The sequence below is a fragment of the Dromiciops gliroides genome, chromosome 2 (genome assembly GCF_019393635.1).
Source record: "Dromiciops gliroides isolate mDroGli1 chromosome 2, mDroGli1.pri, whole genome shotgun sequence".
In the NCBI taxonomy this organism is placed as follows: Eukaryota; Metazoa; Chordata; class Mammalia; order Microbiotheria; family Microbiotheriidae; genus Dromiciops; species Dromiciops gliroides.
Window position 1 is genome coordinate 522140329 of NC_057862.1, and position 13334 is coordinate 522153662.

General features: G+C 36.1%; 1 protein-coding gene across 1 annotated transcript in view; it reads left to right on the forward strand.

Annotated features, from left to right (window-relative positions):
• TIA1 (TIA1 cytotoxic granule associated RNA binding protein) overlaps window positions 1–13334 on the forward strand; it is a 45650-nt gene that overhangs the window by 12497 nt on the left and 19819 nt on the right. The window contains 1 exon segment of the mRNA XM_043981793.1: window positions 10811–10907. Coding sequence (XP_043837728.1) covers window positions 10811–10907 — 97 coding nt within the window.

The window sequence follows — 13334 nt, forward strand, 5'->3', positions numbered from 1 at the left end:
CTACACATAGGATAAAAGGGAAGTAATTAGAAGAGGGAAGGCAATGGAATTAAGAGGGGTTGAGAAAGGCTTCTTGTAGAAGGTGAGACTAAAAGGAAGCCAGGATAGCCAGGAGGCAGAAAGGAGGAAGAAGAAGGTTTTAGGCCCTGGAGGCAGCTGGATAGAATGCCTGGATCCGGAGGATGGAGGGTCTTTGTGGTACAGCCCGGGACCTGTATTACTTGGGGATCAAAGAGAATGTGGTAGGGAATAAGGTCTGAGAAGACTGCAAAGCTTGGGGGTGGTGATGGAAGTAGAGAGATAGGTTATGAAGGGCTTTGAATATCAAACAGCATTTTCTCTTTTATCCTAGAGGTAATAGGGAGCCATTAGAATTTATTGAGTTGGGGAGGTGTTGACATGATCAGTCCCATGCTTTTAGGAAAATCACTTTAGTGGTTGAAGGGAGGATGGATCGGAGAAGTGAGAAACTTAAAGTAGGCAGATGTACCAGTAGGCTATTGTAATAATTAAGGTATGAGGTGATAAGGGTCTGCATTATAGAGTAGGGGCTGTATCAGAGGTTTATAGAGAGAGATTGCAAAGGTGAAATCGACAGGCCTTGGCAATAGCTTGGATATGTGGGGTAAGAGAGAGTGAAGAGTACAGAATGAATTTTAAGTTTTGAACCTGAGGAACTGGGAGGCTAGTGGTACCCTTATAGTAATAGGGAAGAGTTAGGGGATAGATTATGTATTCAGTTTTGAACTTGTCAATTTTAAGATGGCTACTAAACATCCGATTTGAGAAGTCTGAAAGGCAGTTGGAGAGGAGACTGGAGATTAACAGAATTTGGAGAAGGATAGGTAGATATGAGAGTTTTCCTGCATAGAGATTAAATCCATAGGGGTTGATGAGATAACCAAAATAAATTAGATAGAGACGAAAAGCGGGCCTAGGACAGAAGAACCCTTTGAGACAGCTACATTTAGGGGGTGTGGTCTGGATGAGGAGACAGAGGAGGAATGGTCAGATAGGTAGGAGGAAAACCAGGAGAGAGTAATCTCCTGAAAACCTAGAGAGAAGAGAGTGACATGAAAGAAGACCGTGATCAACAAGGTTGTAAGGCTGTAGAGAGGTTAAGGAGAATGAGGATTGAGAAAAGTCCATTGGATGGATTGTCAGTTAAGAGAATTTTAATTACTGCTTTTATGCTTTTACATTTTTTTCCCACCTAGAATGTACTTCCCATGTTCTTTCTACCTACCCCAAACCAGACATTGTCACATTAGTGTAAAAGAAAACACCAATGAAAATCTTCTGACTCAACAGTGATAAATATGACTTCAGAGGACCAACAGATAAGTATTACTTCTGCACCCTCCTTAAAAAAGGGATACTTTGTCAGATATGGCCATACGTTTATTTTGCCTAACTGTACTTCTTTGTTGACAAAAGAAATAAACTATTGGGGCAGGCTGTGTGTGAGATGGCTTGGAGAAATATTAGTGATATAAACAAGTGCATCAGTTTTGCTGTATGAACATCTATTTCTGGAGTTTAGTAGCATTTTAAGTCTTTGTATCCTGTATACAGGGTTTGTTGTTAATTTTTTTTTCAAGAGTTTTAGTACTTTGGAATCCTATAACTTTTTTTTATACTTAAAAACCCAGGACTGTATATGTATGTGTGTTTCCAGCCATGCACAAGTCACCAACATAATACTACCTTGCAGTTTTATTACTTGGGTGGATAGAAAGGGGTGAGCAGTGCTAGTGGAATTGAGGCAGCTTGAGGGATAAGTATTCTGGGAACGGTGAGAAATTGGCCTGTCTTTTGTTAAAGGAAACCCGTGTAGGAAACCTAGTGCAGATTCTGCTGTTAACTTAGTTCGTGATCATGGCTAAATCCCATAGCCTCTCTGGGTTTCCTTTTTCTTTTCTTTTTCCTTTTTTTTTTTAAAATAAAAGTATTTTATTTTCCAGTTACATGTAGAGACAGTTTTCAGCATTCGTTTATATAAGATTTCCGATTTCATTCCCCCGTCCCCCTGTCCCCCAGTCCCCCAGACAGCAGGCAATCCGATATATATATGTATGTGTGTATATGTATACATACACACATACATAACATTAAACATATTTCTGCACCAGTCATGCTATAAGAGAAGAATCAGAGCAATAAGGAAAAACCTCAAAATAGAAAAACAACAGCACCAAAAACAAAAGAAATAGTATGGTTCAGTCAGCATCCATATTCCACATTTCTTTTTTTTTTTTTTTTTTTTTTTTTGGGATTTAGAGGGCCTTTTCCATCATGAGTCCCCTGGAACTTTCTTGTACCATTGTATTGGTGAGAAGAATCCAGTTGATCAACACATAATGTTGATGATACTGTGTATAATGATCTTTTGATTCTGCTCATCTCATCATCAGTTCATGCAAGTCCTTCCAGGTTTCTCTGAACTCCTGCTCATCATTTCTCACAGCACAATAGAATTCCATTACATTCATATACCACAACTTGTTCAGCCATTCCCCAATTGATGGACATCCTCTCAATTTCCAATTCCTTGCCACCACAAAAAGAGCAGTTATAAATATTTTTGAACATGTGGGTCCTTTTCCCTTTTCTTTGATCTCCTTGGGAAAAAGACCCAAAAGTGGTTATTGCTGGGTCAAAGGGTATGCACGGCTTTATAGCCATTTGGGCATAATTCCACATTGCTCTCCGGGATGGTTGGATCAGTTCACGGCTCCACCAACAAAGCATTAGTGTTGCAATTTTTCCACAGCTTCTCCAACATTTGTTATTTTCCTTTTTTGTCATTTTAGCCAATCTGATAGGTGTCAGGTAGTACCTCAGAGTTGTTTTAATTTGCATTTCTCTAATCAATAGTGATTTAGAACGTTTTTTCTGGGTTTCATTTTTCAAAATGACACCAAGGTCTTTTCTATCTCTAAAAACTAATTCTATTCCAAATATTTTAGTGGTTTTCTCATATGTTGATATTTTTGAAGCAACCTCTGCTTGCTGCTGGAATATTGACATAGAAAATCACAATGAGCATTTATGTTGTATTGTATTTTTATTTATTTTGTTAAACATTTTCCAATTACATTTTAATCTGATTTAGATAATATTCAGGTACTTTCATTTCTTGGAGTTTGACAGCCTCTGCCTTAGTGCACTTAAAATTTTAAAACTGCTATAATTGAACACATAGATTGTTAAATTTGAAATAGAATTGAGAACTCATCCAAATCACCCCTTCCCCCACCGTTTTTTTGTTCATATGAAGTATTCTGATATTTTTTCCTTTTTTAATTAACAGTTTGTTTTGAATTGACAATTCTCATCAAGCAGCCTCCCCCCCCCTCCCCCAAATGCTCAACTAGATCTGCAGTCTCTTCAATAATGCAGATTATAAACTATCCAAGCCCTATGTTTTGAAACACTCGCCCCTACAGGAAGTCTGTCCAATATTGAGGCCATTCTCATTTTCTCTTGACAAGGGCTGTCCACTGGTTATTTCTCTCTATTGGCCACATGACCAGTCTATTTTTTTCACGCAAATTATTTTTGTTCAACTATTTTGAGTACGAAGTAGAACATAAAAATAATTCTATATGATGCCATATACTCTTCTGTACTGCTTGCTTTTTCAAAAAGTATGTCTAATTCAGCATGTTGATTTCAGAGCTGTTCTGCCTTTCTGAGATTGTTTCTGCCCTTCTGTTCCCTTCAGTATACGTGTTTGATTTTTTTCTGTCCTTCTGTTCTCTTCCGTGTGTGTATGTGCATGTGTGCAAGCACAAGCATTATATACACATTAAAAAAATATTTCAGTGACTTTCCTATTCACCACCATCCTGGGCCTCCATGATCCTCTGGGTGAGAGTTGTTCAAAGGCCACAGAGTTCCATGAATCATGCTGTAAAACTGCTCAAGTGAAATCTCTTTTAAACTAGTGTTTCCCTTGGTTGCTACCTTCATAAGTGCTTACTTATTTACTCAGGTAGTTTTTTAGTCTCTTTTGGACTCCCTTGTTAATTAACAAACATTTATTAAATTCCTAGTGTGTGCTAACTTCTGGGAGTACAGAGACCAAATAAAACAATTCTTTTTTTTTTTTTTTTTTTTTTAGTGAGGCAGTTAGGGTTAAGTGACTTGCCCCCAGGGTCACACAGATAGTAAGTGTTAAGTGTCTGAGGCCAGATTTGAACTCAGGTACTCCTGACTCCAGAGCCAGTGCTCTATCCACTGCACCACCTAGCTGCCCCCAAATAAAACAATTCTTAACCATAGAGCTTTTGATCTAACATGGGAGACAGTAAAGGTATGAGTGTGTATATGTAGATAAAATATGTAGGAACTATAAAAAGGAGGGAGAAAGTCAGGAAAGTCTTCATAGAAAAAGGTGCTGCTTGAGCTGAGCCTTGGATGAAATGGGCTTCTAGAAAGCCATGAGAGAGGAAGATTCTCATTCTACTATGAGGAACAGAAAATCCAAAGGCATGTTTTGTGTGAAGAACAGCAAGAGAGCTAGCCTTGGTTAGGGGTGGGGTGAGGGTAGTAATACAGAATGAAATTGATTTACAGAAGCAAAAATTTTAAACTTTAAAATTACTGTAGTTGGTGTTAATTTCTTTCATTCATAATCCATTTTTAACATCAATAATTAAAAATTTTTTAAAACTATGAAAAATAAAATGAACTTTTCTAAATACACAGTAGAACAGAAGGAGGGGTTGTAATTGAACCTGGATCTTTATTATGTAGAGCTTTCTTTTAAATATAATAAATTCATCACGTAACTTTCAAAGCTGTACAGTTTGTGATTCCTTCTGGCCTTCCTTCTGTTCATATTTCAATTTGTTTTAAAACCCTAGCTGCTTTTTCCCTCCCAGTATTCCCCTTTCCTGTTGAAAAGAAAAGTAAAACCGATATAGCAAGTAATCACAAACAAGATTTTTACATTGGCTAGCTTATGTATATCTAACTCGCTGTTCGTCTATCCCTCCCTCCCTAACTGTCTATCTGTAATGGCCAATGTGGGAAATTTATTTTGCTTGGCTGTAAATGTCTGTAACAGGTTTTGGGATTTTTTTTGTTTTTTAGTTGAAGGGAGAAAAAGGGAGAGAAAGGCAGATTTTTGCTGATACAAGTATCACCAAGAGGGGTTCAGGAATCATGTCTACCAGTATAGTCAGTACTCAGGGATGTAGTTCATCTGGGCCAGGGGACTAGAACTCATTTTGGACATTTAAATGCTCTTTTACCATCTTGTTATTCATCTTAGCTAATCAACTCTTTAATTAGTGTTAAAGGCTAAAATTCTAGCTAGTCTGTCTAAAATATCTGAGTGGTCACCCATAAATTATAAGCTTTAGCAAGAGTTAGACTTTTAAGCATTTATTAAGGAGAATAAGAATTTGGTAAAGAGAGAGAAAGGCCTAGTTCCTATCTGTTAAAGGGAGAGCACATTTCTAGCTCTGCTCTCCACCTGAGTCCCCAGGAAAAAGACCCAGAGCGCCAGGCTCCCCCCTTCTTCCTCCCACCAGCAAACGTTACTTCCTGACGCCAAAGAAAAGACTCCTGATCTTGCCCTCAAAGACCTTCATTTCATGGCGGAGCTTTTCTACAGTAAATCTCCAGCAGGTGGCGTCATTCCATTTGTTACATTAGTCAGTTTTGTTTTGTCCAGTCTAAGTATCCTACATGGCAATGAAAACAGAAGCAAAATAAGAATAGAGCAGCTTTCTTCTCCCTAAAAGGTTTGTTCTTAGATTATTAGATCAGGAAGCGCCATTAGGCATTATTTGTTTTAACCCTCCCAGTTTGCAGATAAAGAAAGAAATTGAGGATCAAAAAAAGTTAAATAACTTGTCCAAGTTCACACAGCAAGTCAGAGGCTTGAATCTCCCAGGTATTGGTTTTTATCATGCTACCCTCAGTTTGGCAAGTTAATATTCTCAAACAGGTTGTTTTTAGGATGCAGAAAGTGGTGAAAGGAAAGAAGTTTGGGTGGTTACAATCAGTACTGGGTGACAGTTGTGCAAAAAACATAAGGTTTTGCATTTAAGCAAAAGGCTCCACATGGTGGGGGGGGGGGAGAATACTAAAGGTGGAAGAAGGGTTAGTACTAACAGCAAAATCCTGAAGTCACAGGGAGTAAGAAAATCTAAGTTCCAGGTGCTTATCCTATTGTTCCTCTTTTCTAAAAGTCATGCTTTAGTGGGGAAAAAGAACCCTGATAACCAGTAGAGCTAAATAAATCTCTGTCTCTATACATAAACATACACATGAGAGAGAATGCTCATTCTACACTCTTAAACTTCTACCTATATATAAAGAGGTAGATGGCATGTTTTTTCATTAGCCTTTTGACATGGTGGTTGGTCATTATGTTGATCAGAGTTTCTAGGTCTTTCAAAGTTGTTTTATCTTGACAGTATTGTTGTCATTGTAGAAATTGTTCTTCTAGTTCTGTTCAACTTACTCTGCATGTCAGTTCATATGTCTTCCCAGTTTTTTGAGAAACCATTTCCTTTATCATTTCTTACAGTACCATAGTATTCCATTACATACTTGTTTAGTCATTCCCCAGTTGATAGGCACTCTTCAGTTTCCAGTTCTTTGCCACCATCAAAAGAGGTATGAATATTTTTATACATCCTTATTTCACTTAGGACTAATCCCTTAATCTACCCTCCCTCTGATTCTCCCTTCTCCCCATTTCCTCAAATTTCCCTTTTGAGTGAAATTATTTCTATATCCAATTCTGTGTGTGTGTATTCTTCCTCCTGTAAATGGTATTTGAAAACCTATGGAGAACAGAAGAAGGTGTTGCAAAATTGGAAAAGAGCAAATGTTAAATATTTAGCATTCAAAAAAAAAGGAAAGAAGATGGAATCTCTACTCTAGCTCAGTGAGCCTAACTGAATTTCCTGGCAGAATGGTTAATGAATCTTTAGAAAAGGAATCGGTAATTAAAAACAGGCAGCATGGCTTAATTCAAGAACAAGTCATGCCAGCATAACCTTGTTTCCTTTTTTCCTTTTTTTTTTTTTTTTTTTTGGTGGGGCAATGGGGGTTAAGTGACTTGCCCAGGGTCACACAGCTAGTAATTGTTAAGTGTCTGAGGCCGGATTTGAACTCAGGTACTCCTGAATCCAGGGCCGGTGCTTTATTCACTGCGCCACCTAGCCGCCCCAACCTTGTTTCCTTTTTTGACAGGGATTCTGTAAGTTCAGGGAAGTGCTGTAGATTTAATTTATGTAGTTTGCCTACATTTTGGCAAAACTTTGATTAAAGTCTTAAGCTGGGGGCGGCTAGGTAGCACAGTGGATAAAGCACCGGCCCTGGATTCAGGAGTACCTGAGTTCAAATCCGGCCTCAGACACTTGACACTTACTAGCTGTGTGACCCTGGGCAAGTCACTTAACTTCCATTGCCCCGCCAAAAAAAAAAAAAAGTCTTAAGCTATTTTTATGGGGAAAATGTAGAGGTGTCTGTCTATGTCCAACTCTTCTGTGACCCTATGGTCTTTCCAGCCTGAGGGGCTCAGCTACCAAATTATTTTTGCATGCGCGTGTGCGCGCGCACACACTCACACTCACACACTAGCATTTTTATATTGTTCATGGGGTTGTCTTGGTAAAGTGGAGTGTTTTGCCATTTCCTTCTCCAGTTAATGCAGACTAGATGATAATAAATTTAGAGTACTGATTCTTAACCTAGGATTTACAAATTTGTTTTAAAAATATTTTGGTAACTATATTTCAGTATAATTGGTTTCATTTGTAGTCCCATGCATTTTATTTTATTCATTTTAAAAGCATTTTGAGAAAAGGTAGATAGGAGATAGGTTTCACCAAAGCTGACAGGGGGGGAAAGGAAGTATGGTGATGGTGGTGGGTGGTCTGTGACATAAGAAAGGATAAGGAAACCCCCCCCCCCTTTTTTTTTGGTGGGGCAATGAGGGTTAAGTGACTTGCCCAAGGTCACACAGCTAATAAGTGTCAAGTGTCTGAGGCTGGATTTGAACTCAGGTCCTCCTGAATCCAAGGCCAGTGCTTTACCCACTGCGCCACCTAGCTGCCCAAGAACCCATATTAAGAGGGATTTAGAATTGATTGAATGACTAGACTGTAATAGTAGCCATTAATCATTTAATGTCATCTTAGAAGGGAGGTCTCCAGTGGAGTGCCCCAGGGTTGATATGTAGCTGTTTAGCATGTTATCAATGTGCTTGGATAAAGGCATAGATGTCATACTCATCATAGTTGCAGATGACACAAAGAGAGGACAGATGGCTAAGCCATTAAATGATAGCCAGAATCTAAAAAGATTTTGATAGGCTAGAATATTTGTCTGAATTGAATAAGATTTGGGGAAAATATAAAGAATACTTAAGAATTTGATTTTTTTTTAACTCTAGTACATGGTGGAGGAAGCATGGTTTAGCAGCAGTTTATCTGGGAGAAAAAAACCTGGGTTTTTAGATTGTAAGCTCAGTATGAGTCAGCATTGTAACATGGTAGCCAGGAAAGTAATGGCCTGCTTTTAAGAGAGGCCTAGCTTGTGGATATTCCAGTGATGCAGATCATAACTCATCCATGCCCTTTCAAATTAGGAGACCTATAAACCTTTTGAAAGAGGTATACCCAAGTATGCTGAGAGAGGGGCAGATATATTACATGGATACCAGTGGTACAAAAGGATTTTATTTATTCCTTCATTTATTCCTTGTTTTGCCAAATGACTGGCCAACCTTTTTTTTCCCCCTTAATGGTCTAAAATATAAAATTGTATTATTTTTTAATTGAGTAGTTTCATTTTTCCATAAGTAATTACAAAAACAAATGAATAGCCTGTTTTATTTTTCTCCTAAGGTAATTTTTAAGCTATAAATTCAGTTTGCTTTTTACTTTTAATCTATCACTTGCACCTGATGCTCTTGTTAGTGCAACTTAATAGAAGACTTTCCGTTGCTCCATTAAAAAGAGTGTTCATTTGCTACATTTAAAATGCCTCTTTGGCTTTGGGGCCAGGAGACAAAAGCTAAATCTGGCCCATGCTATTACCTTTCTTTGTGACTTTTCCAACCCTGATTTCTTCATTTCTACAATGAGAGAGATGAAGATTATCTTTTATAGTTCTAAAATGCTGTGACTTTTATGAAATAGAATTGTTTTAACATGACTTTTATAAATTGGGTATTTGGGGATGTGAGGAGAATTATTTAGAAATCATATACATGTGTGATTTAGTTAGTAATGTCAGGCCTATACGATTGTACCACAAATCTGAGTTTTATATATATGTGTATGTGTATATATAATGCACATATATATATATATATATATACACACACACATATATATATATATTTCTTTCCAGAAGTTTTAAAATTTCTCCATTTTGGTTTTTATCCTTAGCAATTTTATTTTTACTAGTTCTGAAGACCCATGGCTTTATTGCAACTACTCTACATCTCACTATTAGTAGACAATAGTACATAATTAGTAAATGACTTGAGTCATCTAGTGATAGGCCATAAAACAGTTTCACTTGGTTGATCAACAATCACTTATTTCTGGCACTATTGTGCTAGGCAGTGGAGATCCAAAGACTATAACAACAAAACTCGATTGCCGGCCTTCTGGTAATGAGTTTTCCTGAGCATAAAGCTAGAATGAATGTCACATGATTTGATTCAACCAAGTTCTGTTAGGTAATTCTTGGAGCACATGCTCTGGCAAAAATCCTGTGGAACTTGAGACTTTGGATTTGTATTGGGTGCTGAACCTATAATTTTGAAGTGGTTCTGTGAGCAAAAGACTGTAGTTTTAATTACAAATTAAATTAATTATAGATTAATTACAACTATTAGGACTGCTGCCCAAGTTTTGTTGCTTGTTGAAAGGTATATTTTTCATAGGTAACACAATCCATTTAGAATTTTACAAGGACATCTTGTTAGGTTTGGTGCTGGTAATTGTGAATCTGATTTGAAGCAATAGAATTAGACTAAGGTAAAAGCTTAGTTTTTTAAACAAAATAAAATTGAACATTTCTCTTCATGGTGAAATATCCAGTATGATTATAAGTACCACAGTTTTGCTTAAGTACTTAAGATATTTCTCATATATTGAGGTTCAAACTGTATCCTGTGATGAATATATCTAAAGCTGACCCAGCTTTGCTAAGTCCCGCAGTCTTCTTTGTTCTTAGTTCAAGCAACTTTAGAAACAATGCAGAAGAATCACTTTAATATTTAATTTTGCATGAACTTTGTTTTTAAGTCCCTCCTCTACTTATAAAGTCTTTCCTTGTCACAAAGAATTTTTTTAAAAGTTCATAATTAGTCTGAAAATCATGGAAGTCTGACTGTAAATTCACTGTTTCATACCTGTAGATCTCCAACTCTGCAAAGAAATGAGGGAAGAGATGCATTTTCACATCTCTTCTTTGGGGTCAAACTTGGTCATTATATTTAGAGAGTCCAGGTTTTGTTGTTGACATTTAATTGCTGCAGTCATTATTTATGTTGCTTTCCTGATTCTACTTCATTCTCTTATCTATTCATAAAAGTCTTCCTGTGTGTTTCTGAATTCTTCATATTCATATGATGGAATAATATTCTATATTCATGTACTCCTATTTGTCTAGCTATTCTGATGATCATCTACTTTGTTTCCTTTTTTTTTTTTTTTGCTACCACAGAAATTGCTGCTATGACTATTTTGGGTTATATGGGGCCTTTTTATTTTTGACCTCCAAAGAAACACTTAAAAAGATTTTTTATTTTTTTTTTTTTTTACAGATATGTAGGCAACCTTTCCCGAGATGTGACAGAAGCTCTAATTCTCCAGCTGTTCAGCCAGATTGGACCATGCAAAAACTGCAAGATGATTATGGATGTAAGGGTATTTTACTTAGTTCTTCTTTTTAAACTAATAATTACAAAGTTAAGAATTCAGGGTTTATTATTAACAAAGTTTAGTGGGGGGAGGGAGGTGTGTGTACATAAAATATACACATGTACACACATATATATAAATTGAATAGTTGAAGTGATCATAGTCACTGAGCTCAACTTCATCTTAAAAAAGGATCTTTTGTTTTATGGAAAATATTTTGAGAGAAGTTTTCTGTCTTTCATAGAAAAAGAATACCATAGCTAGGAATCTAAGGAGTTTTGAACCATAAGGCATAAGCTTCTTGGTTATATTTGAAATACCTTAAAATTAATATAGGGAATCTTGAAAAATTAAATGTTAGTAAACTGGAAATTAAAATTAAGAAATAATAAAAACCCTTCAGTACATCTTTTGAACTTTTATTGATGGCTTTTATTTTTACTTTACATGAGCGATTCCTGGAAAGATCTTCCCAATATACATTTTGAGATCTCCTTTCTAATAAAGAAAAGCAGTTAAGCAAAACATAACCATATCTGATAGTGTGAAACATTCTACATATGCAATCCCCACCTCTGGACTGAAAGGAAAGAGATGTGTTTTCATCAGCTCTGTTTAATGGGATCAAGATTAATCATCATAATTATTTTTAATTCTTTTTTTTCTTAGGAGGCTACAAACCATTTAAAATACATTTTTAAGTTTTAAAATTTACATTTAATTAGATCCCATTTACCTATTTTGCAATATGATTTGGCTTTTCCATATAAGTCTTAAGTATATTCATATAACAGTGAAATCATGGATCTAGTTGGTGGTAGAGAGGCCTTTAAAAAATACACATTAAAAAGTTTGTAATGTGGAAAAAGAAATTCTAGAGATAAATATTTCTTATAGTTTAATTTTCTTTTACCTTTTCTTGAGGCTGTCTTAAAAGTCTCTTATTTTTCTTTTTTTCAAGAAGCCACCCTCAGAATTTAGTTTAATGGGTACTTATTTCACTTGTTTCCTCCTGTGTTTCCCTCCCTATATCCTCTGTCCTCCCTCTCCCCCCAAAATTTTCTTCTATATTTGTTTTTTAAAAATTGACTTTGAACTCCCAAACACTTTGTTGTATATATTTAAAATTTCAAAATATTAGTTACCTATATCTGTTTCAGTGCCCCTATGTTTGTGTATTCTAATCAGGCTTAAAAACTTGTTCTATACTGTATTGACCGTAATCTAACACATACCTATGTATTGGGGGCAATGGGTGGTGGAGGTGGGAATCAAGGAATGGGAAAGTTAAAGGGAGATTAAAAAATATTTTTTCCCTACTTTTTTCTTTCTCCCCTCATTCTTCCCATTCCAGATTTTTTGCCTTGACATTAGCTGAACAAGAATTTTAGACTTTACATGTGGAATGGAAAAGGAAAGGTTGCCCTTGATAAGCCCGCCTGAATATAGGGTTGTTATCTTTGGCTGGACTAATCTTTGAAGATTTTTATAACTCATGTCTCCCCCTTCCTCTTCCCCTTCCCCTAACCCTAACTCCCAAAGCATGAATTCTTTGAGCATTTCTTGGGAGCAAAGGATTATATGAACATCCTTTCTTTGCTCTAATTTCCAGGTAGACTGCTCAAATGCCTTCTTGTGGTCCAGGCTTAGTAAGTCATATGAGCATTCATTTTCATTTGTATATTCTACTTGTAAGATAATTAGGTACTTTCTGACTTTCATATCATATAATGTTGCATTTTTACCTTTATTGTACTACCTTGTATCATTCTGCTCTCTACCAATACAGGTAGAGTTTTTAAAAAAGATTTGTTTTATTGGTGCCTTTTGTTTTTATACTACAGTTATTTCCAGATAGTCTCCTTATACCAAATGAGACCTCTTTTGTAACAACAAATAAAAGAAAAAGGAATTGACATATTTGATATTTCTTTACATGTCTACTGAAAGAGATGCTTCCTCATCTCTTTTCCTTAACCCAAGATTGGTCATTACTGTTAACTTAGTGTACAGCTTCATTTTAGTGTTCTTTTCATTAATTTTATAATCACTGTGTTTATTATTATTATTAGTCTTCAGGGTCTGTTTAGGATCATATATCTAGAGCTCAAAGAGACTTCTGGAGGCATTTAGTTCAATCTCTGCCATATCCCTCCCCACCTTTTTTGTTTTTGTTTTTTTTGTTTTTAAACAGATGATAACTGAGAAGTTATTTGTGTAGGGTCATACAGATAAGTAAAGTACCAGAACCTGGACTTGAACTCAAGTTCTCTCAAGTTCAATGTTCTTTCTACTAGCATTTGCAACTTCTGTCCTTAGTTTAATCTGTATCAGTTCAAATAGAGCTTTCCCATATTCCTCTGAATTTCTTATATTCATTGTTTCTTATGATTCAGTAATATTACATATATAACAATTCGTTCAGTC